Source organism: Nelusetta ayraudi, unplaced genomic scaffold (genome assembly GCF_046127955.1).
Source record: "Nelusetta ayraudi isolate G7.1 ecotype Tasmania unplaced genomic scaffold, CSIRO-AGI_Nayr_v1 ptg000007l, whole genome shotgun sequence".
Taxonomy (NCBI): Eukaryota; Metazoa; Chordata; class Actinopteri; order Tetraodontiformes; family Monacanthidae; genus Nelusetta; species Nelusetta ayraudi.
Window position 1 is genome coordinate 6,275,061 of NW_027466057.1, and position 25,421 is coordinate 6,300,481.

The window sequence follows — 25,421 nt, forward strand, 5'->3', positions numbered from 1 at the left end:
GTGTTATCTGGTCTGGATTACCCTTTACCCTCTCTCCATTTGTGTTGATGTCAAAGCTAAATAAATAAACCATAAACCTCCTACATAGTCTAGTACCCTGATGTATTATATTTCAAATAAATACATTTGAATTGAATTGAATTTTTTTTTTTTGCATTTCCCATCAAATACCCTGTTTTGCTGGGTATATGTTTGTAAGAACATTCCTGTCTGTCCGAGTGATTCTTATTAGCCATTGGCCAAACGGTCAGAATAAACAGGTCAAAATCTATGTATAACATGAGGCAATTTAATTTAATTAAATTAAATTAAAAACGAAACCCTTAACTACTATTTGTGTTTGTGTTTTTCTGCACATAACCTTTATTTAGGATGACGTTCAACATGACAATTTATTAAAATTTAAAAAAAAAAAAACCATTTAAAAAAAGATATATCGTGGTTCTGCATAATGTTAAATGACAAATAATCTAATAAAAACAACAACCTATCAACATTATTCATAACAGCGCACCGCAGTTTGGCAACTTCCGCGTTACAGGAAGGAAGGAAATGATGGATGAATTATCGATCTTTGGCTCACGAGCAAATGTGAAATATTGCGTTTGCCGTTCATGTATAAGCATTGCTCGGGTACATTTTAAACGGCATTGTTGCACGATGTTAATTTTGGAATGGTTTATCTCTTTCGTCGCGCTAATTTAAGCAAGTTCAACGAGTCAAGCCGCGCAATGAATGGCCGCGTTAAGAGCACCGGAAATGTGCTTGCTGCTTTTCGTTGTAAAACGCAGCTGTACGCTAACTACGTAGATGTATCTTATTGTGGAATTTCTTAAAACTTCGCCGAACTTCCAAGGTGCTGCTTGTTTTGCTTGTCACCAAAGAGATAGCTGTTAGTTGCACGTATTTCGTTACGTTGTATATTTGTCCGCTTTCGTATCTTCGAAGCGTCGGTGGAGTAACCGCGGCTCGGCGTCCTGGTTAGCGAGCTAACCGAGGCGACGTCGGCTACTTTCTTGACATGAGGACGGTCTTATAAAAGGGCAGTCGGGACGGTTATCTTGTCGTCGGGCCTGTTGCTGGCTATTTCCATCACTGCCTTACAAGTCGATGAGCAGAAATGTCATTGGAGGAGTACGAGAGACACTTCGCCTCGCTCAATTCGGATTTGGGCGGCGGGTCTGTCGTCAGCGAGCGATCGGCGTCTGGCACGTTCAATGGCGAAGAGGAGAAGTTGCATTACATTCCTATCCGGATCCTCGGGAGGGGGGCGTTCGGTGAAGCGACGCTGTACAGAAGGACGGAGGTAACTTCTGCCTTGAGTAGTACCGCACTGCCTCTGACCACATCGTCGAGCCATATCAAAATGCGTTGTTGTGCCACGTTAAAGTCACTGTTGACATGAAAAGTACCAACAATATGCAACTGTATGTACAACAAGGGGGACTATGTGCAAGAGAAATGTGTGTTTTTGTAATTGTATTAAGTTTTCAAGCTCTTGGATTGTGGATTGTGCACTCGTGCAAATACTGGAAAACATAATTCTAATATGTATCAGACACATGTGCACAGATAACATTGTATTTATCTGGGGTGATCATTAAGATTTATTGCAGGCCACGTCCCCAGTCAAGTGAACTGCTCGTTGTTCTCTGTTTCCAAAGCCCTGTGTGAGAAATTCCACAGTGAGGACAAGATCGTGCACTTTCTCATGCCTTGCACTCACAATCTGCTGTAGTCTGTTGACATATACCGTGTTCATTTTAAAAGTCCACACATTGTGCTAAAATATCGTCACTGAGAGAAAGTTTTTTTTATTCAAGACGCTTGTACACATGTCCAAACGTGCCTTTTGCATAATAAATCATGCCAGCCTGCAGGATAAAAGCAAAATGCCTGAAAAGGAAGTGTAATATGGAAGCTTCATCCAATTTGAATTGTATTTCAGACAATAATTTACAATAAATCTCCTACATCTGATTAGTTTTCTTGACAGTAAGTGTGGATCGTTCCTTGGGCCTTTACATGAGACCATGCAGGTCCCTTTTGTTTGCCTTCCTGTCACCCGTGTGTTTAATCTCCCTCCCCTGGCGTCTCCCTAGGACAACTCTCTGGTGGTGTGGAAGGAGGTCGACCTGAATTCGCTCTCGGAAAAGGAACGCCGAGATGTCACGAATGAAATAAGCATCCTCTCCATGCTGGAGCACAACAACATCATTGCTTACTTTAATCACTTCATGGATAAAAACTCTCTCTTTATTGAGCTGGAGTATTGCAACGGTAAGAAAATACTGCCGGAGTCCGAATTTGAGATGTGGCCAACAAGTTGAGTTGAAATCCTCTCCTCTCCTCTCATCACAGGCGGTAACCTGTATGATAAAATCAACCAGCAGAAGGGGAAACTTTTCAGTGAAGAGGTATGCTCATTGAAGAGTTGTGTGATTATAATCTATTGTTAGTTCTCCTCCAGATTGATCGTCGTCTTCTACGTTCTTCAGGTGGTCATATGGTACCTGTACCAAATTGCCTCGGCTGTGTCCCACATTCACAAAGCTGGGATTTTACACAGGTGAGACGTTCAGCCTGCTGTCATTCCCAAATGCATGATGTCCGTCAGGTTACCATAAACCTGTGTCATGTCTCTGCTTTATTTTTTTTGCAGAGATATCAAAACTCTGAATATTTTCCTGACCAAAACTGACCTCATCAAGCTGGGTGACTATGGCCTTGCAAAGAAGCTGGATTCAGAGTTTTCCATGGCAGAAACTGTAAGTTTTGAATCACCTCTGAAAAGAGAGTAAAAAGATTGGCTATGATTTTGAATGTATTACAAAATTTAAATGTTAAACATTTATATATAAATATTAATGTATAAATCTAGAGTGCCAATGAATGCCTGTTAAATGTGGAGAAAAAAATCCATCCTTCACTTAATTTGTGTGCTTTATGTTTTCACAAAGAGTGTTTTTAAGGTTTAATAGTGCGAGTTGTCTATACTGAAGACCAGGATGAAAAAGATGTGGAAATGAGTGTGATGCAGTACCTTTGGTAACAGCATGGTGGTATAAAACTGAACAAGCCGCTGATGCATGTTTTTAATTCTTGTTCGTCATTTTCTCTGTGAACCCAGTGTGTGGGCACTCCATACTACATGTCACCAGAGTTGTGCCAAGGAACAAAGTACAACTTTAAATCAGACATTTGGGCCATGGGATGCGTCATCTTTGAAGTCTTAACACTTACCAGGACTTTCGATGCAACGGTGGGTTTTCTTGAATAGCTATTCATTATACAAATGCAGTATATATATTTTTTTGTCTTAATATTTTTGCTTTTGTCTTGCAGAACCCTCTGAACCTCTGCGTGAAAATAGTCCAGGGCAACTGGACCATGGAAGTAAACTCTGATGTTTATTCGTCTGCGTTGATCAAGCTGGTGTACGAGTGCCTCGATCAAGTGAGTGAGGAAATAATCAATGTTGTGCGGTGGCTTTCCGGCTTGATGCGCAATTGAACAAAGTCATGCTGTGTCATTGTTCTGTGTGTGTGTGTCTTGTATCATAAAGGATCCTGCAAACAGGCCGACAGCGGAGCAGATTCTGGACCAGCCAATCCTCTCCTCTTGCAGACAGTGAGTGGACTGGAAGAGAAAACATTTTCTAAAAAAAAAAAAAAAAATGAACTAATAATTCCCTCCACTGACATCATTCTGTTAGGGAGCTTGAGGAGCGAGTTGCCCTGTTGAATTCAGCCATGAAAAAGCCAAAGTAAGATCAAACGCACGTTTCCTTTTTAAAAGATTTCTCTGGGGGATTTCGTTGCGTCTCACTGCCGCCTCCTCCCCGCTGCACCCACAGGCTGAGCACCGTGACCGACACCCCCATTGCCGTGGTAACCACGCGTTCCCGGGATGTGTATTTCTGGGGCGGCGGCAAGTTCACCCCGCAGAAAATGGACATGTTCAAAGGAGGCAGCAGCGCCCAGCACGTGTGCGCTGGGGAGAGCCACTTCGCCGTGGTGACGGTGGAAAAGGAGCTGTACACGTGGGCCGTGAGTGTCGACTGGGGATGATAACAATTAATCCATTATTGATTCACTGACAATGATTCATTCACAATTAAGAATTTCATCAATTAAATTAAATTAGTAGCTTTTAATTGAAAATTTTTTTCCACAGGTAGTTAATATCATTATAACTAATGTCATGGCAGGAAAGAGCAATTCACCTGTAGATATTGTGATGGTCATAATGTACCTAGAACAAGTTGCTTACAATCTAACTTGAAATGTGACCCATTAGAAATCAACTTAAAGTCAGAGAATAAATGTTTAGGGTGTTTTTACTCTAATGTAAAAATTGGTCGCATTGGACCCTCAACATTTAAGGGTTAAATAATGTGTTCCTTACACATTTTTCAATGTGAAATTTAGGTTCTCAGGAAAAATCGCCGCAGATCAATTCATCGTTAATCGATCAACAAGGTCAATCAGCTAACGATTAATGAATTGATTATTAATGTGCATCCCTAGTGTCGACCCTCATCGCCCTTCGCGGACGACGCAGATGCAGTTGTTCTCACGCTTCCCCGCTCAAACCTGTTCCCCCTTCCTTTTTGCTTCAGAACGTCCAAGGCGGAGCCAAGATGGTGGGCCAGCTGGGCCACGGCGATCAGGCCTCGTACCGGCAGCCAAAAAGGGTGGAGAAGCTCCAGGGGAAGGCGATCCGACAGGTGGCGTGCGGGGCCGACTTCACAGCCTGCGTAACGGGTGAGTGAAGAGAGCATCCCGGAATTCCCAGTGCAAACAAACAAAACAGTAATCTCTCCCCGCGGGCGCACTTTGTAAACGCTCTGCTGCCGCCTGCTCCCGCAGATGAGGACCAGATGTACATGTTTGGCTCCGACTACTACGGCTGCATCGGGGTGGAAGGGGAACTCGGCACGGAGATCTTTGAGCCGGTGTTCCTGGAGTTCTTCCAGGAGCGGCTGGTCTGCCAGGTCTCGTGCGGGGACAACCACGTGGTGGTCCTGACGCAGGGCGGAGACATCTACTCATGGGGCTGCGGCGAGTACGGTGCGTGGCTGTTTTTTTTTTTTGCTGTTGCTGCTGTCGCCAGTAGGTGGAGACAGTGGAGACGCGAGCTTGTGTCCTAGCGAATGTCTCTGTGTTTTTCTGCAGGACGTCTCGGCCTTGAGTGTGAGGATGATTTCTCCTCGCCCATGCAGGTAAAAAATGTTTCCCTCGTCCTGCTTTTTCTCAGTGCTCTCAAATTCGTCAAGTCGGTCAAGGAGGGATGCAGGGATTTGAAGATGTCGGTGCAGAAAGAGAAAGACTTTTAAAATAATGTAGTTTACGTTTATTACACTATATTACATCAGGTGCCATATCAATCACAATCCAGCAGCATCCTCATATTGTTTTTTTATTTATTTATTTATTTAAATTTTTCACAATTTCAACTGTGAGTACCTGAAAATCAATACTGTCACACGTCAACATGAAACCTCGCAAGAACATCAGCATTTTTACAGTCACTCGATTCTTCCTTGCCACTGCAGCGTTCTTGCCCTTTTCTGTCTGTACGTCTAAAACTGAAACACCACGAATCATGGAGGGGCTGCTGGTGATTCTAGCTCCTGCCCTCTGCATTTCTGCGTCTGGGTCAACCACAACCGCAGCAGTCAACCACAACACCGCAACCTTTTTTTCACCTCTGACAATGACACCTCCAGCATACATGTCTGTAGGACTTCAAAAATTTTGCTCTTTGTTTCCCACAGGTGGAGATCCCCAAAGGCGCCAGTATCTCCTCGGTGTCGTGCGGCAGCGACGGAACCTTCTTTTTGACCGAAGCCGGCAAAGTCCTGGCGTGTGGCAACAACGAGTTCAACAAACTGGGTCTGAACCAGGGAATCTCCGGCCTCAAAAACCACCTGGGGGAGGTGCTTGTCCTTGAAAAAGTGTAACGATGCAAGACGGCACCTAAGGGTGAGATCGCTCTGCTTACATGTTCTCAATCTTCACTCTACACAAGTGTTACCAGGGGATCCCGTACATCACCACGCTGACCCTGGCAAAGCAGCTGTCGCGCTTTAAGATCGAGACCGTCGCTCCGGGGAAGACGCACACAGCTGCCATTGATGGTAATGCCAAGAGAAAAAAAAAGGCTCTGAGGTTCTGTAATTTTGAATTTTTATTCATTTATTTATTTTTACTTTTCAGCACGGGGCCGTCTGCTCACTTTTGGCTGCAACAAGTACGGCCAGCTGGGCGTGAAGGACTTCAAGAAACACCAGGGTGTCCAGGTCCTGGTTGGAGCCTTCGGCGGAAAGACGGTGACCAAAGTGTCGTGTGGTGACGGCTTCACCATCGCAGCCACAGACGGTGAGGCGGCAAAACGCCGGCCGACTGAGTTCCGCTGCTGCTTTTATTCTGGATTTTGAACGTCTGCAGACGTGATGTGGCGTTTGAAGACATCGCAGTCTCCGTCAGAAAACAGAGATTAACGCCAGCGTTATTCACGACCTGCAACCGCTCTGTGTTTCCAGACAATCAGATCTTTGCGTGGGGAAACGCAGGAAACGGGCGCCTGGGGATGCCCGCCGACAAGAGGTTCGGTTCGGAGGTGTGCCCCGCTTTGCCGAGACCCATTTTTGGTTCTCTGCACCACGTGCCCGACCTCTCCTGCCGCGGTTGGCACACCATCATCATCATGGGTGAGTGATCCCAGCCAGTCGTGTGAACGCGGGTGAGCGCAACCAGGGGGGACCTGATGGTCTGATGGATTTTTCCCCTTCATTGCAGAGAAGGTGCTGAACTCCAAGACCATCCGCTCCAACAGCAGCGGACTCTCCGTCGGCTGCGGTAAAGGAGATAAATCAATTTGTGTCAGGATGGCTATTGCGGCTTATCGAAGAATGTCTGTGTTTTACGCGGGTGTTTGCATTCCGCGCAGGAGGAAGCCAGGAGGCGTCGACCTCCATCTCGGATCTGGACATAGAACCGGGTTCTGAGACGGAGTGCCGTGACCGGGGCCTCGGCGGGACGATGGAGGACAACACGGAGGAGTGTTTCCTGGAGACCCCCATGATGTCTGCGGCCAGTCGGACCGCAGACAGCTTCTGCCCACTGTGGCTCAGAAAGGTGTTTGCAAAATCCGTAGCCCCCAGTACACTGACTTTAATGGCTGCGGTGTGCTGCGGCGCCACGAACAAGCCACAGACAGCATTCTTATTCACGGAGGCTGCTGTTCAAACAGGAACTCGAGGACGCAGAATTCATCCCGATGCCCCACGACATCGACCAGGCCACCCCGGACCAGCTGCTGTCCGTCTCCAGCAGCATCACTCTGCCCTACGACGAGCTGAAAGACCTCAAAGCCGCCGCGGCCGCAGCCAGCGAGACGGGCCTTTCGGTAAACGTTGGTTTCAAAATGTTGGATTTAAAAAAATCCAGTTCCACTGATGTAAAACGTACCGACAATGTCTGCTCTCTTCCAAAGACCAAGCGGATGAGTGAGGAAACCAACATGCGAGTCAACGGGCTGCAGGAGACCAGCAGCTGCGGAGTGGGAGAGTCAAACACGTGCTGCCCAGCAACCGCTGAGGTCGAGCAGGTAAAAAAAAAAAAAAAAAAAACATCTGCAGAAATCTAAGCAGCCGCTGTGCTAATGCGGCCTGCTCGGTGCAACATTCCCTAAATCATTGGTTCTCAAACTCTCTCTGTCACGCCCCACCTTGGAGGAAGAAAATTTTTCATGCCTCTCTGTGGCTGTGTCTTGAAGGATCCCGATGAACCTGCAAGTGGCCCCATGTCTCTAGGACAAAGTTGACTTTTGACCCCATAGACTTGCATGGCATTAGGGCAGTGGTTCTCAAACTTTCTCTGATACGCCTGCCTTGGAGGAAGACATTTTTTTATTTTATTTTGTACAAATAAACAACTTTAGCAAATCACTCTTTGTGACATCAAATCCTGAACATTACTTTTTAAACAAGAATACTCCTTTCACGTTTCTGCTGTGCAAATAACTTTTTTTGGCAAACCACTTTTGTAACATCCACCATCCTGGCCTCACTGTGAATCAACACAGCTTTATGTTGTGTTCCCATCTCCTCACAAAGTGCAGAGAATAGCCATGCTTCCAGGGGTCTTGTTTTGATGAAATTGACCACACCTGTCAAATATTTGTCCATCCTGTGTACCTGAGCAGTGTTTTTCTTAGCTTTTTGTTAATTGTTCCGCCGTGGAAAAAGTTCAGACGAGAAAACATTAATTCCCCCCGGGCGCCCCATCTCCCTCCCGCCCGGTGTTTTGCGCCCCCCAGACCTGACTCTGCGCCCCCCAGGGGAAACACTGACCTAAATCCTCAAAGCATTTTCTTTTCCTTTAAAAAGAAAAAAAAAAACTTATTTGATTGGATAAACCTTTTTTTTCCCCTTTTACTGCAAGGAAGAATTAAGACCTGGGTGTGACGCCCTGTAACAAGCTGCAACCTGTCTCATTCTTTGTTTTCCTTTTAATCCGAAAATGCCACCTAGCTCTATTAAAACAGCAGCTACTGCAGCTTGCTTTGCTTAGATAGGTACCCTGTATGTTTTTTTGTTGTTGTTGTTGTTTTTTTTTCGGTTTTTAACATGGGGAGGGGGGGCTTCTTTTGCAGTTGCAAGAGACAGTCGCTCGTCAAGAAAAGAGGATTCAGACGCTCGAGAAACAAGTGAGTTATCCTTTGATTTCCTGCCCTCGATTTTCACCCCCGGAGCGCCTCTCACAATTTTTTTTTTCTTTTTCCTGCCATGTCCAGATCGATGAGCAGCGGAAGGAGAACGAGCGGCTCTGGGAGGCAATCAATCGCTCGGCGCTGCTGAGGCAGGCGGGATGCGACAATAATGGGAATCATCAGCCCCACAGTTTTCCCCGACGCGACGGAGAGGGCGGGGGGTTTCCAAAGCACCAGGGGCGCTCTGCAGGGGCAGGCGTGTGAAAAAAAAAAGTGATTTCAACACGCTTTTTTTTTTTAAAAAAAAGAAAAAAAGAGCAACAAGCCGGTCAGACAGATGGTGGATATTGGAGGCTTGGTTGAGGCGGTGCAACTGCACGCCCGCCTGCGACAAGTACATAACGCCACACATTTGTCAGAGTGAGAGACGCTGCGTGACCTCACCTGGCATTGCATTGGTTCAACCGCATGAAACACAAGCGCGCGCACACACTCACACACACATGCGGGTGCCACGGCCGAGCTGGTTTCTGCACGCACTTAGTGTAACCGTGGGCCGGATTTAGCATCACACCTTGACATCTGCCGGAGACACTGGTGACCGGAGTGTTGCCACACCAACGTTAGGATTGTTTGTTTTTTTTGTTTTTTTTTCTAAGCGTCATCGCTGACCTTGGAGTGCGGTCAGCATTGAGATTCTCTTCCTGAGGTTTTAGTATTTTCCGGGTGAGATGAGCAGCGGGGGAGCGACGCGTTGAGAAACGCATCCAAAGACGGAGGTTTTCTTCCTCTGCTAGTCGGTGGAGAAGCAGATTGATCGAGACTTGCGCCAACGCTGGTTTTCTGATGTGAAAACATTGTTCTTAAGCGTCACTTTATCTTTTTTCTCCTTTCTTTACTTCTTGTGTGCCTTTGACCTAAAGTGCCCTTAAACGTTTTCTTACGTTATCTTTTAAAGACGTTATATTCCGAATGTCACGCTTATTATGCGAATATATTTTCAACGTGCATGTTGTTGTTTTTTTTATCAACATTGTTTGTGTGAAACACAAAACTACTGACATGTTTGAGAATGTGAGCTGTTCTCTGTCCAAATGTGGAAAATGGTCTTTGAAACATTTTCTTCTTTTAAACTTTGCAGCTACTTGTTGTCGTTGTTGGTTGGTTTTCCAACCATTTGCTTTGTATTTGGTGTTTCTCTGTTTTTCTCATCATTGGATCATATTTTGCATCATGTATGAAAGCCGACATGTAACTGAATTGTCATTGAGGTTTGTTGGATTACTGTAAGTGTTTACCGACATTTATATATACATATATATATATATATATATATAAAATGTTTGTGTCTCAAATGGGTCTGCCTGACTATTTTATCCAGACGTCCTTCATGCTTTGCCTTTGAAACAAATAAGAAAGCTAGTTTATATCTTTAGGTTATAGTCATTATTCACCACTATTGAACTATTAGCAAAACATTAAAAACAATTATACATCAAAACTATTTAGTAAACTGAAATGTGTGATAGCTCTACAACACTCGTGTTTCTCAAATCAGTATGATTACAATATTCACTAACAACCTCAACTCTTTTCAGATCAACTGATCAAAGTTAATGAGTTAAAAGGTCAAAGTGAATAAAAGTAAACTGGTCATGCTGCTAAATCAAGAAAAGTGGTTAACCTGCCAATCACACTATTCATTTTAACTGTCCCAGTATAATTTATATCGGATCAGAGGCTGCTTCCACATGAAACCACATTTATTCATTCAAAACAGGGACAATGTACTGTTGAAAACTTGTATACAAGAGAAAAGATTCCGGAGTAACATCTGCCATGGACGTTGCCCCAGATGTTGCTGCTGGCTCTTGGTTGCAGAAATCCTTCATTCATTCGACACCATTTAGCCACATCCTTCCAGTTCAGAGGAGAGCTGACATGAAATGGTATCTTGCAGATCACAGATGTTAAAAATGTCCAAATCCTGGAAAAGACACCTGTGCATCCTCTCCCCGCAAGGTCCCTTCACTGAACACCAAGCTAGCGTTTAAAGTAGAGTATTTACGTCACGTGCCTCTGGCTGGAAATCCATCTGACAGCTTCATGATGTCCTGGCTTGCTTTACTTCCTTTTGTGTGACTGTGCTGCTTCTTTCTCGACATTTTCCCACCTGACTCTCCTCTCTTCGTGCACGTGTTGTTATGTCCTCGTTACACTGATCCTGATCTTCCCAAGGCGTTTCCCCTCCTCCGACTGGCTTTCGAGCATCGTCTTCTCCCTTCCGCCTGCTCGTTCTCCACTTTGTTGCTCACGCTGTGGCATTTTTCTATCCTCTTCGGCAGAATCGGCCGTTTCTTTCAAGATGTGTCGCCTTATTTTTTCTCCAAGCCGATGCAGCTTCTCCCGTAGAATTTGCTCTCTCATCTGAATTTCCTTTGCTAGGCCATGTGAGGCCTCTTGTTTTGAAATATTCTGCATATTAAAGTCACACAGATTGTTAATTGCGCCTTGTGTGCTGGTGTTGAGACCATTCCTGAGGCAAACAGGTTTTACTGGAAACGGGAAGTCTGCTGTTCCAGCCGCCCCATCAGACGCAGCACCACGCCGTGTTTGAGAAAAGGTTTTGTCCTGCCTTCTTTCAGCCATTCTGTGCTCATCTTTTAAGTTTGTGACTTAATTTGATGCACGGGCCTGGGACCAAATTTGTTTTTGATGCTCTCAGAATTTAGTCCCATCGACCTTTTTATTATTCTGAAAATGCAGGACAATGGTGTAAGAATAAGAAAAATGTGAAAGAAAAAGTTCACTCATACTATTTGTAATAGTTTTAGGCTCACAAGGTAGAAGTGAGAAATTAACTTTGCAGGAAGACTGTAACATTCTCAGACTGTTAAAGCAATTCTATGTAATAAGATTCAATGTTGGCTGTGATAATGTAACTAAAGCAGAAGCAGAATTCAATTCTAGTCAGATGATCATTTGGAAGTTTGACTCACATCAGGTAGGATGGAAAATCTGACCACAGGAAACTGAGAACTGTACCAATGGAACATTCTGTGCATATTTTACAGGCATTTAGTAAGGTATGATTCCTGGCTTTAATTTCAGAATTCTGACTGTTTTCCATCTGAAATATCAGGCAGATCAACAGGTCAGAATTTTGAGAAATTAAAGCCCCTTTTCACAAGGGTCCCTAACGCAAATGTTTGTTTTGTTTTTTTTCCAACAGGGAATATTGGTCTTTGGAAAGCTAAACATATATTGAATGAAATGAAATGTTAATGGAAGAATGTATCCAGCGAACCATTACAACCTCAGAGATCGTAAACACAAGAATATATTGAACACTCACTTGTCTGTGGCATTTAAAAAATATCAGAGTTTTAACGAGCAGGACCATTTTCCCAACGTTGACATTCGTTGCGTAGAAACCAGCTAAGTATTCTGTGCTCTGATTGGTCTACCAAATATCACCCCCGGAAGTAAAACCCTGCCCCTTTTTTTTTTTTTTTAATTCAGATATTTCGAAGCTGATGTTCGTCACTGGACTGTTTTCAGGTAAAGTAAACAACAGAGCGCTATAAGTAGGTTATTCATAAAGCACGAATGTGGAATTTATTACTGTCAGGACTCCAGTTGCAAATACTTTTAACTACAAACACCCTGTTAGCATAGCTGTAGTTGTCATGCTAGTTGCTGTAACGTCAGTGTGGCTGCAATGAATGACGGCTTCAGAATAAACACCAAAGCACCTGCTGTCTGCTTATTTCTGATTTTCTAGACGCACAATGTCCAAGGAAGAGTTGATTTCGGTGGATTATGAGATTCACGGCAGAGTGCAAGGTGTATTTTTTCGGAAATACACTCAAGTGAGTATTTTTTTTTTTTTTTTTTTTTTTTTTAAGGACCCATTTATTTATTTATTTAACTTAATGTTCTTTAGGTTAATATGTCTGTTTACACGTTGACCTGATCCAATATTTTTATTATTTTAAACATTTTTAACCTCCACTTTCTTTTATCCCAGGCTGAAGGGAAAAAGCTTGGCCTTGTCGGATGGGTCCAAAACACAGCTGCAGGAACGGTCCAGGGTCAGCTACAGGGCCCCTGCAGCAATGTGCAAGAAATGAAAGGATGGCTTAAATCCACCGGGAGTCCCAAGTCCAACATAACTAAAGCAGAGTTTAAGAACGAGAAACCAGTTTCCAGCCTACAACACTCCTCATTTGACATCGTAAAATAAATGTAACAATAAGATATGGCCCTTATTAACTTTTAGTTTTATGTTTTATTTATTGTTTTATGAGTGCTCCTATTACTAATGTCTATAGATTTATAAAAGAGTTGCATATGTCAAGTTTGCTTGATAAAGGAAAGTTATATCTAAAGGCTGTTGTTCATGGTTAATAATGTTACTATATAATTGTCAACAGTATCAGTCTTACAAAAAAACGATCACTTGGATTTATGCATCAAAAGAGCAGCTTCATAAGTTTCACAAGACTGATTTACAGATTTACATACACACCCCATTGAGTCAAATATGGGAATTTCAAAGCAAACTGAACAATTGTTGCACTTTGGTTTAGATCTGGTTGTTAAAATGCTGTACAATTATGCTGTATAAAGAATAATATCGATAGTAATGGACCTTTCTTCACCAGTCATTTTCTGCTTAATAAAGTCAGAAAGACATCTTGACAAATCTGTGTGCATTTGCCTCTAGTAGGATTATTACTAATAAAATAATTGCAGTTTCATTCTTCCTCAGTGCACTGACGATGGGCTTTTTTAGTCTAGAATAACAATAAATCGGATGCCCCCTATATTGAGCTATTGGTCCTTCACGCCAGAAGAGGGCCCTGTTGAGTTTTACTTCGGTGTTGTTCGATCTGTGAGTTGTCTCTTGTTCAGCCACGTTGACTGTAAACATGCCCCAGCTGTGTCCTGCGTTTGATTTTAACGGTGTTAAATGTCCGCTATTCCGTATTTATGTATTTATTTAGACAGGTATTTTAAACATAGCAACTTTTATGAGATCTTCGTGTTTATCGAGTAATGGAGAAAAGCGTCCTCTGGGAGACGCTGCGGTGTACTTCACTGACGTCCCCTAAGTTCATGCTAAGCTAACGGCCGTCGGTTAGCAACGGCCACTGAGAATATACAATTATACTGTCTTTTGCTCCCGCTGTTGCCCGTATCAAGTTAAAACCATGGCGTGTGCGGATAGTTCGAGCGGTCGCACGCCATGATTAAATGCCTCCCCGTAGAAGTACAGGGCAAACTCCGCTCCGGCGTGGCTCTGCCGTCGCTGCAGCAGTGCGTGGAAGAGCTCATCCTGAACAGCATCGATGCCGAGGCGACCTGCGTCGGGGTCCGCATGGACATGGAGGCGTTCAAGGTCCAGGTGATAGACAACGGCGCCGGGCTGAACGCCGAGGACTTGCAGTGCGCGGGCAACAGGTACCACACCAGCAAGTGTCGCACCGTGGAGGACCTGGAGCACCTCCAGTGGTACGGCTTCAGAGGAGAAGCCCTGGCCAGCATCGTGTCTCTGGCCACGCTGGTTGAAATCTCGTCCCGCACCAGGACGTCCGTAAAAACCCACGTCAGAATCTTCCAGGGTGGCAAGGCGAGGGATGTTTTCGAAGCCCAGGTTCCACGACCCTCGGCGGGGACCACGGTGGTCGTCTGCAACTTCTTCCACAACGTGCCAGTCCGGAGGAAGAGGATGGATCCCGTGCTGGAGGCCGAGAGGATCAGACACAGGCTGGAGGCCGTGGCCCTGATGCACCCGTCGGTGTCTTTCACCCTGAAGAACGACTGCACAGGAGCCATGCTGGTGCAGCTCCCCAAGGCCAGAGACACGTACCACCGCTTCGTCCAGATCCACGGTCTCTGCCGGGCCCAGAACCTCAGAGAGGTCGGCCACACACGAGAGCAGTTCACAGTGTCCGGCCACATTGGCAGAGAAGGCCACTACAACAACAGCCTCCAGTTCCTGTATGTGAACGGCAGGCTACTGCTGAAGACGCAGATACACAAGATTCTGAACTTCCTCCTGCGCAGGCTGAGCGGCAATCAGAGAAGTGACATCCTTGACGGGGAGTCGGCCGTCAGGAGCCCAAAGAGCAAACGGAGCCAGGAGCCGCACGGGGTTTATGTCCTCAATATAAAATGCCCTTACTCAGAGTATGACGTGTGCCTCGAACCTGCCAAGACCTTGATAGAGTTCCGAGAGTGGGACGGCATTTTGCTGTGTGTCGAGGAGACAGTGAAAGCTTTCCTCAACAGGGAGAATTTGACGTCTGAGGTTCCTCCGGAGGAGTTGGACTCCAATTCCAACCTGTCCGGTTCTCCTACTGCACAGGTCCAGGTGCAGAACGGGGGTGCCCACGCGGCAGACTGCAGTATGGCGGTGAAGCTGTCGTCTCATTCTGTTCAGCGCAAGAGCAAAGATGCCGTCAGCGTAGGTGAAGGCGGCGTTTGCCCGCAGTCGAGTGCGATGGAGCACAGCGTGACGGCTGAGGACGAAGAAACGACAGCTAAGAAAGGAACAGAAGACGGCAAGAATGGTGGACCTGTAGCTGAGCAACGGTCGTGTCCAGTGAGAGTGGAACCGGCCTCTGATGGCGACGATATTCAAGAAAAGACAATGATTCGCCTGTCATGTCCTGGAAGTAAGAAGGTACGATTAAGCGATGTGACCTCACAACAAGAAAGCGTCACTCAACAAGCTGAGGCCGATTCCTGCTGCTATGAGCAAATGTCACAAGAACACCCACACAAAGGACACGGACACGGTGCTGCAACTAAAAGGAAGATCAGTCTGTCTGATCCCTACGTTCATGACTGTCTGCAGACTGCAGGCTCGGCCAATTTTAGCAGGCCAGCACATTATAAAGTTTTAGCAGAGAAATGTGAAGACGCGGCCTCGGAAGTAAAACGCAAGATCACTCTTGGGACGGATCACGACAGAACTTGTCAAAAACAACCAACCCAGAACTTTGTGTCTGTGATCCCCCCGCAGACTCAGAGGATATCAGTCGGCCCGAAGGTCTCCTTGCCCAAAGAGTCCGGATCTCTTGAAAAGTTTCGAAGAATTTACGGCAAGTGGAATAAGCTCGAGTCACGGCCGAGAGAGACTTGCCAGGGGGATGAAGTGAAGCCCTCCGAGACGGACCGGTGTGGTGGGATTCCCGTGAGGCCGCCTGCCGGCGGCCGCCGTGAGGATCAGCAGCAGAGTGATGCCATGGAAAGGAAGGAGGCGGACGAGAGGCCCCGAAGCCCAGTGGCTCTGCTCGTTCCCGACCCGAAATCTGCCTCCGCACCGAGCGGAGGGGAAAAATCCTTGGCCTCTAAACTTCGTCTGTTAAAGCAGCGCAGGGTGAATCCATCAAACGCATTGCCGCTTTCTCAGGACAGCAGCAACAACAACAGGAATCTGCTCTGTGCGGTGAACTCTGAACCGGATGGCGCCGGCGGCACCGTTCTGCAGCCGACCGGGGCGGACCAGACTGCGGTGTCACGTGACTGGATCCAACACTACGACTCTTCTCTGGGGAAGTCGGCCTACGTCAACAAGGTGACGGGACTGAGCCGATACGGAGCGCCGCCCGCCGAGGAGACGACCGTTCGCTGCACGTCCGACCTCACCAACATGGCCGTGGACGTCGTCTCAGAAATGGGTGAGACTCTGGATATAAGAGTCTGCATTATTTCGTTGGTTCTTTCCATCAGCTGGTAAAGACGAGTCACACACCAACATCACGTGACACTCTGATGAAGGCGGAAGAAGACGCCGCAACATGTGGGGTCAATAAAACCCTTTAAAAACAATGTCTGAGATAAACAAAAATAATCATAAGAAAAGACAGAATGAACTTTATTCTGTCTTTAAGAGTCTGTATGTTAGCGTATAAGCAACACCACACTTGTGTAAAGAGTATTTTTTTCCCCTCCATTCCTGTTGCAATAGGCGTGGAGTACAGGTGTTACCCGTTTCAGCCGCAGCTAGTGTTGCCGTTCCTGCCTAAATCCAGGACGGAGAGAGTGATTAGTTCAGGGCTTAATGACCAAGGTACCCAAAGACGGACTCCCGAGGCCCCGCAGCAGGCACACACAACTGCAGCGTTGATAACATACAAATGAAAACGGCTCATTTCGTCGGGCTGCGTCTATTTTCAGGTGACCCCGACGTTGGCGCCGACTCACTGATCTCGTTGTACTCCAAGTGGAAGAACCCAGTTTTCGTGCGACCTCCCACGGTAAAATTCTGCGATGCTCTTCTGTGTTAGAAATACAAGTGTTTAAAAATTCAGGCAGTTGTTCTTCGCCGATACGGAGGATACCTTGCTGGAGTTGCTTCTTGGCTTGATTACAATTACTCCCCTTCCCCCTCTGTCCTCTTCAGTCTGCACTTAAAAACAACCATTACAAAGCTCTTGCAGGGTTTGTCGTGACGCAACATTGTACTCCACTGTCGTCCTGACCCTGCGGCGATGGCGTGCACCGTGTCCGCAGGTTGCCGTGGACATATCGAGCAAACAAGCCGAGGGACTGGCCGTCAAGATCCACAACATCCTGTTCCCCTACCGTTTCTCCAAGGACATGATTCACTCAATGAAGGTAGAGTCTTTGACTTCCTCGATGCTTTTTGAGGGAATGCCGATTTGAATGCTTGAGTGCTTGAACCGTGTTCCCTCCAAATTTCGCGCAGGTCATTCAGCAAGTGGACAAGAAGTTCCTCGCGTGTCTCATCAGCACAAAGGAGCCTTCAGCGCTTCCTGAAGCGGAAGGTAAAGGAGCAACCTGCCATTTAATGTTTTTCAAGTGCGTTAAGGGTTTTACCTCACCTTACCTTAATATGCTTTCATTTGAAATTTCAGGCAACCTTCTGGTGCTGGTGGATCAACACGCCGCGCACGAGAGAGTTCGACTCGAAAATCTAATAGCAGGTCAAAGGAAATTAAAAAAAGGCTCCGGTCGACTGCGAGTCGATGTCAAACATTAAATGAATAATGTTGCCGCCGTTTGCAGATTCCTACGAGGTCGATCCAGACGCACCGGGGGGGAGACGTCTGTGCTCGTCTACCATCCGGCCTCCCCTCGAAATCAGCGTGACGGAGGAGGAGCTGAGACTGTTTCAGTGTGTTTCCATTGAAGTACAAACCAGGCATTGAACAGAGGGCTTAAATGTGTTGTCTTTTTAATATTCTTATTATTCTGATAGTTAGATAGTTATTTGTACAAGGCTTAGACTCGGGTCTAAGAGGAAAAATTTAAATCTGAAATAGGCCTATTAACCAATCATACTGGCATCACTGCCGTCTGTGCACAAGTGACGCTCTTTGGATTCCTCTTTCTGCAGGTCTTGTCAGCCACACTTGCGAAGTTTAGGCCTGGAGGTGAAGCTGCCACAGGAAGCCGATCGACAGGTTCTGGTGGGGAAGGTTCCGGTGTGCTTCACGGAGAAGGAGAGGAACGAGATCCGACGGGGTCGACCCTCCATCATCAAGGCCATTGTTGAGGTATGTTGGAACATTTCAGTATCAAAACTTGGATTTTATACTTATCTGCATTTAGAATGTTCACCAGTTTTGCTTTTATCTGTCTGCGAAAACACAAAAGGAGTATCTTCGAGAGCAGATTGAGGTAAGTTTGGCGAATTACCGCGTCTTATGTCACCTTGCCGTGTTTTTAATCGTTAAAACTGGTCTCATCTCATCTCTCTTCCTGCTTCAGCTGCTTTGTTCAGCAGGAAGAGTCCAAGGGACTCTGCCACTCACTGTGCTGAAGGTGTTGGCCTCACTGGCGTGCCATGGTAATATCAAATCTCTCCATACTGTGGTCCATTCCTTTTTGTCTTTGTTCATAAAAGCAGTTTAACGCATCACAACTCTTCGCTGAAATCCTAAAAACAGGTGCCATTAAATTCAACGACACCCTGAGCAGAGATGAATGCGTCAGCCTGGTGGCGTCGCTGTCCTGCTGCCAGCTTCCCTTCCAGTGCGCCCATGGCCGTCCGTCCATCGCCCCTCTGGTGGACATCCTCCATTTGGACAAAGACCAGGAGGTACCAGGCCGGACCGGCAAATGATCACCAGCTGAAAAACTTGACTTTAAAAACATTTTACTGAAGAAGAACCTCTGCATTCTTGACCCTGCAGGAATTCCAGAAGCCGAACCTTGGAAAGCTCAGACGGATGTATAAGGCCTGGGAACAATGCGGTCATAAATGAGTGGGTGTGTATTTAAATGAAATGTGTACTCAACGGACTTTATTTAAACACAGAGAAATTCCCTGTTTAAACAGTTAAAAAAAAAAAAAAAAAAAAATCTCCCAAAGCCTTTGGCTATTGTTCATTTGTGGAACAGCACATCGTCTAAAAAAAAATGTCTCTTAGACATGAATAACAATTAGGTTTTTAGGGAAGACTTAAAAGAATCTGAAAATAAATGCTCATAAATAAAACATGACACCTTAACAAAAGAAATTACAATTTCATCGTTAATAGAATGTTGGGTCTTCTTGATGAACGAGCCACCGGCCCTCAGGCTGAGCTGGAAAAACGTATTTACTCGATCAGCTTCCGTCTCTTGAAGAAGCGTCTCAAATAGGAAACCTGCCACATGGCCAGCGCGCTCAAACACACCACGGAGGTGACGCTGAGCAACAGCACGCGGTTGTTGGTGGAAGCTGTTGGGAGAGAGGAAATGGCGGCAAACTTTAAGGGCGGAACCGTTTAAATGTCAGCTGCTGGCTCTGCCTCATGCATGCTGAAAGAGTGCCGGCCGAACTTGATCTTCAGCGACTCCTTCATTTGTTCCGACTGCCCCCTTAATGGGGGATTTGCGGACACGCTCGACTAGGCTAGCCCACCGTCATTTACCGTTTGTCTGTCGCATCTCCTTCTCCCGTTTCTTGAAGTAGAGCATTCGGTCGGCGATGGACTGCGCCATGAGCTCCAGCTTTCTCATCTTGGCTTCCAGGGGGTTCAGCTTCTCCAACGTTTCCAGCTGACAAGTTGAGAGTTAGGGTTTGTTCAACTTTTCAACGCACAGTGAAGGTGCCACACGCCATCTACGGTCACGCAAGACTCGTCATAATGCAGCCAGCGGTTAACACGGCCCAACCTCTTTGTCGTTCTTTGCTTCCACGCCGTGCTTCACAATGAGGTTGACTAGTTGATCAGGTACTTTTCCACTCCCTAAAGACAAACATTTGGAAAGATTCACCGTTGGTTGGATCACCCATTTATTAAACATTTTGAGCTCATTCACTGCTTCAATAATTATTCATCTCAATTTGCATCCTTTTTCTAGGCTTACTCACCCATTGGGGATCTGCTGAGGAAGCACACGTCAAACATGACGGCGTTTTCCGTCGTGAACGAGAACTTTCCCCTGGTGGCGTTCTTCCTGCTGTACAGCACGTAGCCATCGGAGTCGGTGATCTGAGTAGCGAGACGGTGAAAGGATGCAAACGCGGAGCGACTTTTGAGTAAAGTGGGGTGATAAATGTGAAAAGATATTTTTTGTACGTCTAACATTTCACACGTGACAAATTGTATGACTTGATTGTGTGCTGTTTTATGGGATTGATGTTTTATTTCTATTTCTATGACCAATTTCAATTGCATTGTTTATTTAACCAATACATATGTACTGCATTTTATTTATTTGAAGGGAAAAAAAACTATTTGAAACTGAGGCTTGTTGCATCACTGTCTTTATTTAAAAAGCAAATTGTTTTTAACTTGTTTCTTCATTCAACAAGAGAAGAAGAAGAAGAAGTCAAAGAAGTTAGCACAAACTATTTCTTGAAGGAAAACATCATTAAATATCGGCACCTCCAGCTGCGATGGTACCAACGCTTTGCCCTGCGAGACGGGAACAAGTTGTAGTGCTGCACAGCGACTCGTTGACGTACCTTCAAATTGGTCGTAGTTCGGGGCTCCTCGCTCAGCTCGTACTCGCCCGTTACCAGCACGTCCCGGTCCACCTCTTCTTTCAGACACTTGACCGAGTTGACCGGCAGGTGGAAGTGAAGGGCCGACACCAGGTGGGCGAGGAGCAGCACCAGCGGCGGCAGCAGGAGATAAGGCGGCCCGCACATGCTTCCTTCCTACTTCCTGCTGGAGGTGGACAGTGAAGGATGCTGGCCGGCTGGCTGTCGCTGCTGTGTGGCGGCCAGCTCCTGTCAAACCAAGCTCCGCCCGCCTCCCTCCTGTCTCCGCCCAACTCATTTTATGGGTCCCCTCCCTCCAGTTCCGCGTTATGTCACGTGTCTCCTCCGCCCCCACATGTTCGCCTCCCCCTCTTCCTCCTCCTCCTCCTCCTCCACCTCCTCCGCCCCCCAAGTAAACAATTCGGTGTCATTTCGTTGTACCTGACCTCGGCTTTCGTCGTCATGCCACCAATCAAGCTGGAAGTGGTGCAGTGTGCTCGTTTGTAAAATGTCAGGCTGACGGGAAATTAATAAGCAGCGAGTGCATCCTGGCCAAGCTAGCTGTGTTGTTGTTGTTGTTGCTGTCGTTTTTATATAAATATAAATTTATTTAATGTAAATTCAACTGTTGCAATTCCAAAAAATGTGTGGTTTTGCCTCGAACAACAAATTAAACGCACACGTAGAACAGAAAGCGCGTATATTGCAAACAATTAGCTGCGTACGTGTTGGGGGGCTATTTTTAAACGGGCTCACGTTCCTCACCCCAGATATGCGAGGACAATATTTATGAATGGGAGCCGCTTGGCACGGGTGCGCGCACAGATGTAACCGCGAACACGTGTCTCTCTTCCCCCGCACCCCCCCACATTTTTTTTTATTTTTTTTTTAAAGTCATATTATGACCAAAACATTTTTGAGGGGGAAGGGGGACACAAAGGAGGGCGAATGTAGAAATAAATAGTTTGCTTTAGCCATCGAAATGCAGGTCCCTTTGTGGCCGTCGGTGTGTCTCCCCCCTTCCCCCACGGCTGATGGTACAGTCTCGGTTCATTCATAAAATTCTAGCGGAGCATAAAAGGAGGGGCTTGCATCCTAAGTCGTCCAGTTACCAGGTACATACCTGGAGAAAAGAGCCGCCGCCGCGTCCGGCAACAAGGCCACAGTCACATTTGTCATTGAGGGGGATTTGTGAAGGTTTTTTTTTCTTACTATTATTATAATTCGTATATTTTCTTCTTATTATTAATAGTATTTAAAAAACAAACAAACAAAAAAAAAAAAACATTTTTTGATGCATCACAACAACCTAACGCCAGACATGGATTCAGCGTCTGCCACCTGCCGGACAGAGTCTCCCTTCGGGACGGTTTTCCAGAAGACGCCGGAGGATGCTGCGAGCTCTCCAGCGTCCTCGTCGGAGAGCAGTGCAAAGGTATGACTGGCCTTTGTCGATCATAAATCCAGTAAGGTGGTGGTGGTGGTGTTGGTGGTGGGGGCTGCCCCTTTTATGCGAGCACATTAAACGTGCGCTCCTTTTGTTTTGTGTTTTTTTTTTTTTTTTTTTTTTTTGTTTTAATAAACAATAGCAACAAATACAAGTCGTTCACAGCGTGCGTACCGACGTGATGTTAATTCTAACGACGGAGCGATGGGCCCGCTAATCATCTTTCCATATTTTTTTTTGTATTCTTATTCATTTGATGTGTTTCGTTTACTAAGACAAGAATCGCGTCTTTTGTGACACGACAGGATAACAAGGGATCAGAAGCTGCGAACGTGGCAACCCGCTGGTCGGATTGTTGTGATTCCGACGTCCTGGGACCAAAATGTGAGCGTGTTGATGCAGCGGTTCATTGAGAAAAATAAATCCATTCAGGAGACTCCACAGCATCCCTGCGTCAGTGCTGACGTCACGGGGAATAAAAAAAAAAAAAGAGTCGAATATCGATCCGTGTCTCTTTTTTTTTCCTGCTTGGGTATTTTTCAAGAGACGGTCAGTTAGAATGAATTCTTGTTTTTGCAATTACAAAAAAAAATAAACAGCTGTGCATTTGATTGATCAGTGTCCATCCCAACGTTTCTCATAAAAGGATTGCATTAAAATCCAACCCATCCCTCACTCCTTGTCCCCCCCCAGGAGACGTGTGAGGATGCCAGCGTCCGAGACGCTCCGTTTGTTCCGACGGTCACCGCAATCTCCTCCACCCCTGATTTCCAGTGGATGGTCCAGCCTACGATTATTACATCTGTCTCTCCCTGTCTGGGCGGCAAGCAAGCCAATGAGCCACAAAGCTCTCACCAGGCAACACCCAAAGAGGGCGGGAGCAAGGGGAAAAATGCTGGCAAGAAGGGGAGAGCGGAGCAGGTAGGTGCGCTCGCATCCAGACTGCACCTGCCATTGGACACAAAGCGTTTGGCGGTGTGAATTTACATATGCCAATCTGCATCCTTTGTGCGTGCAACAGTTCCATTGTGCCGAGACGCCACCGGTGCGGCGTTGCTGGCTGCGAGCCTTCCTCCGGCACTTGATTTATATTCAGGTCACAGCAAAGTCTGCAACAATGGTCTATTTTTAGGCGCATTGCAGCGAAACATGCTTTTTTTCCCTCTCCATTTTTCAAAGGAGGGGGGGTATTGGCAACGGAGTTAGCCGATTATAGGGGATGAAACGGCTGCCGCCACCACCCCCACCCCCTCACACACACACACACACACACACACACACACACACACACACACACACACACACACACTCCACATCAAGGCAATAACTGAATTATTTCCTTTGCGCGCCAGCTGTCTCCGGAGGAGGAGGAGAAGAAGAGGATAAGGAGGGAGAGGAATAAGATGGCTGCAGCCAAGTGTCGCAACAGACGGCGGGAACTCACTGACACGCTGCAAGCTGTAAGTAAACAGTGATGCATTTGCTTGGCTGCCATTTGCACCCCGCCGCACCGTCCGACCCCGTGGGCTTCGCCAGGCCAGTGTGACTGATGTTTGTCCCCCCCCCCTCCGACCCTCTTGTTTGAAGGAGACGGATGAGCTGGAGGAGGAGAAAGCCACGCTGGAGACGGAAATAGCCAACCTGCTGAGGGAGAAGGAGAGGCTGGAGTTCATCCTCGCCACTCACAAGCCGGCGTGCCAGATGTCGGAGGAGCTGGAGTCGATGCTCCACGAGCCGTCGGAGCTCCTGCCGAGCCCAGACGAAGACAGGCTCCCCGAGGACGCCACCCAGGAGGCTCCGTCGCTCCAGGGCTTGGACATCCCCTCCAGCGACCCCTCCACAGCCATCTCTGGGAACTCCAACATCTTGCTGTGCGCCAGCGCTGACGTTAACCTCTGCGACCTGGAGCCGACCCTGGACATGAAGGAGGGGTCGCTGGAGAGCATGCTGCCCAGCTTGGAGGAGAAAAGCCCCATGGAGACGGCCCGTTCGGTGCCAGACATAGACCTGAGCTGCTCCCTCGGGGTCTCGGACTGGGAGACCCTGTACAAGTCGGTGTCCAGCGACCTGGAGCCCCTCAGCACGCCCATGGTGACCTCCACGCCCACCTGCAGCAGCTACCTGTCGGTGTTCACGTTTGCGTGCCCCGAGCTGGACTCCCTTGCAGAGGAACTGGACGGCCACAAAGGCTTGGGGAGCAAAGCCGAGTCGGTCGACATCCTCAACTCGCCGACCCTCCTCGCCCTGTGAGGCCCGGAGGAGGAGTGATCGGTGTGATCCCGCTCTCTCTCTCTGTGAAGTTCTTGTTTCCCTGCAGGTTCCCGGCGTCGGAAGAGACAGCGACCTCGTGCCACAGCGTGCTGTAAGCCCTCAAGAGGAGACTGCCTCGACGCGTATCGCGTGCGCAGCGGAGCAGACGTCCAAACTTTCTTCAGATACTTAGCCAACAAAGTGATGTAGCTAAAAGCATGGCTCTTACTTTCACAGGTGGGACTGAAGTGAAGGGTTTGTCTTCAAACGCATGCAGACTAATCGGAGAACAAAAATAATACAGAGCATATATAGTATATATATATATATATATATATATATATATATATATATATATATATATATATATATATATGATCTGTTCCTAGAACTAAGATGTACCGTGGAATTTAATGTTAAGGTATATTTTGGTGTTTCGTTGTTCATAGTGTACCGATGGCTGTAAATGTTGTATTTACACGTTCACCCATGTCAAAAGTACCTGCATACCTCAACGTCATCAGCTGTGGTTTGACCTCATTGAAAGTTTTCCATGAAAACATCCAGTGCTAATATTATACGGAGTATATCGTATCAAGATGTAACTTATGATTTTTATTTTTTTACCTTTTTGAGATCTTGACTTGTTTGTTAAACTTACGAGGTGGGTGAAATGAGCGCTGACTGCTTATCTATGCTGCTGGAAATGACAATAAATGGACCTTCAGAGTGGTTTGCAGTCTGATTTGAGTAATGATGAACATGCTGTCGGATGTGTGTCAAGCTTTCTTTATATTAGATAATGACAATCGTGCAAGTGAGGCAGGGTTCAAATCCTTCTTTTTTTTTTCCTTTTTAAAAAAGGGAAGTTTTCCTTCAAATTACCCTTAATCCACCTATTCTAAGAACAGTTTTTTATCATGGACTTAAACAAAGCAAAACTTTATAAATCTCCAGCAGATAAAGCTATCTGTTTACAGACTGCAAAAAAACAAAAAAAAAAACAACAACCCTTAGCTTAAAGTGAACTTTCACATATTTGGAAGGGTGTCT

The 25,421-nt window shown here is 46.4% G+C and overlaps 4 protein-coding genes across 10 annotated transcripts; 3 read left to right on the forward strand and 1 right to left on the reverse strand.

The window, feature by feature from the left end:
- The first annotated feature begins 610 nt into the window (after positions 1 to 610).
- Positions 611 to 9,772, forward strand: nek9 (NIMA related kinase 9). The gene is made up of 23 exons (XM_076018223.1): positions 611 to 1,306; positions 2,103 to 2,280; positions 2,362 to 2,417; positions 2,499 to 2,569; positions 2,663 to 2,768; positions 3,131 to 3,262; positions 3,346 to 3,456; positions 3,566 to 3,630; positions 3,716 to 3,766; positions 3,857 to 4,049; positions 4,622 to 4,766; positions 4,872 to 5,072; positions 5,178 to 5,224; positions 5,780 to 5,941; positions 6,034 to 6,142; positions 6,222 to 6,383; positions 6,548 to 6,715; positions 6,804 to 6,863; positions 6,955 to 7,142; positions 7,258 to 7,413; positions 7,501 to 7,614; positions 8,662 to 8,715; positions 8,803 to 9,772. The coding sequence occupies exons 1-23, from the start codon at positions 1,121 to 1,123 to the stop codon at positions 8,980 to 8,982; spliced, it is 2,895 nt and encodes a 964-aa protein (XP_075874338.1). The 5' UTR covers positions 611 to 1,120; the 3' UTR covers positions 8,983 to 9,772.
- Positions 9,773 to 13,616: 3,844 nt separating this feature from the next.
- Positions 13,617 to 20,434, forward strand: mlh3 (mutL homolog 3 (E. coli)). 6 transcript variants are annotated; one of them, XR_012926040.1, is made up of 14 exons: positions 13,617 to 16,409; positions 16,700 to 16,801; positions 16,909 to 16,988; positions 17,245 to 17,349; positions 17,441 to 17,519; positions 17,610 to 17,678; positions 17,761 to 17,869; positions 18,092 to 18,251; positions 18,352 to 18,375; positions 18,466 to 18,544; positions 18,645 to 18,796; positions 18,891 to 18,966; positions 19,652 to 19,916; positions 20,047 to 20,434. XR_012926040.1 is itself a non-coding variant. In XM_076018207.1 (13 exons), the coding sequence occupies exons 1-12, from the start codon at positions 13,970 to 13,972 to the stop codon at positions 18,960 to 18,962; spliced, it is 3,471 nt and encodes a 1,156-aa protein (XP_075874322.1). In that variant the 5' UTR covers positions 13,617 to 13,969; the 3' UTR covers positions 18,963 to 18,966; positions 20,047 to 20,434. The 6 variants fall into 6 exon arrangements, 2 of the variants coding, with proteins under 2 accessions (XP_075874322.1, XP_075874323.1); XR_012926039.1 differs by having other exon boundaries at positions 19,655 to 19,916; XR_012926041.1 differs by having other exon boundaries at positions 18,891 to 18,962; positions 19,655 to 19,916.
- On the reverse strand, positions 19,118 to 20,917 carry LOC142883386 (transmembrane emp24 domain-containing protein 10-like). The gene is made up of 5 exons (XM_076018212.1): positions 20,654 to 20,917; positions 20,057 to 20,177; positions 19,858 to 19,931; positions 19,614 to 19,740; positions 19,118 to 19,420 (listed from the first exon to the last, which is right to left on the reverse strand). Exons 1-5 carry the CDS (start codon positions 20,837 to 20,839, stop codon positions 19,299 to 19,301), a joined length of 630 nt encoding a protein of 209 aa, XP_075874327.1. The 5' UTR covers positions 20,840 to 20,917; the 3' UTR covers positions 19,118 to 19,298.
- A 381-nt stretch (positions 20,918 to 21,298) lies between these two features.
- LOC142883385 (protein c-Fos-like) lies at positions 21,299 to 24,707 on the forward strand. Of its 2 annotated transcripts, XM_076018211.1 has the most exons (5): positions 21,944 to 22,106; positions 22,424 to 22,502; positions 22,812 to 23,039; positions 23,471 to 23,578; positions 23,706 to 24,707. In XM_076018211.1, exons 1-5 carry the CDS (start codon positions 22,063 to 22,065, stop codon positions 24,366 to 24,368), a joined length of 1,122 nt encoding a protein of 373 aa, XP_075874326.1. In that variant the 5' UTR covers positions 21,944 to 22,062; the 3' UTR covers positions 24,369 to 24,707. The 2 variants fall into 2 exon arrangements, with proteins under 2 accessions (XP_075874325.1, XP_075874326.1); XM_076018210.1 differs by lacking the exon at positions 22,424 to 22,502 and having other exon boundaries at positions 21,299 to 22,106.
- The last annotated feature ends 714 nt before the right edge of the window (positions 24,708 to 25,421 follow it).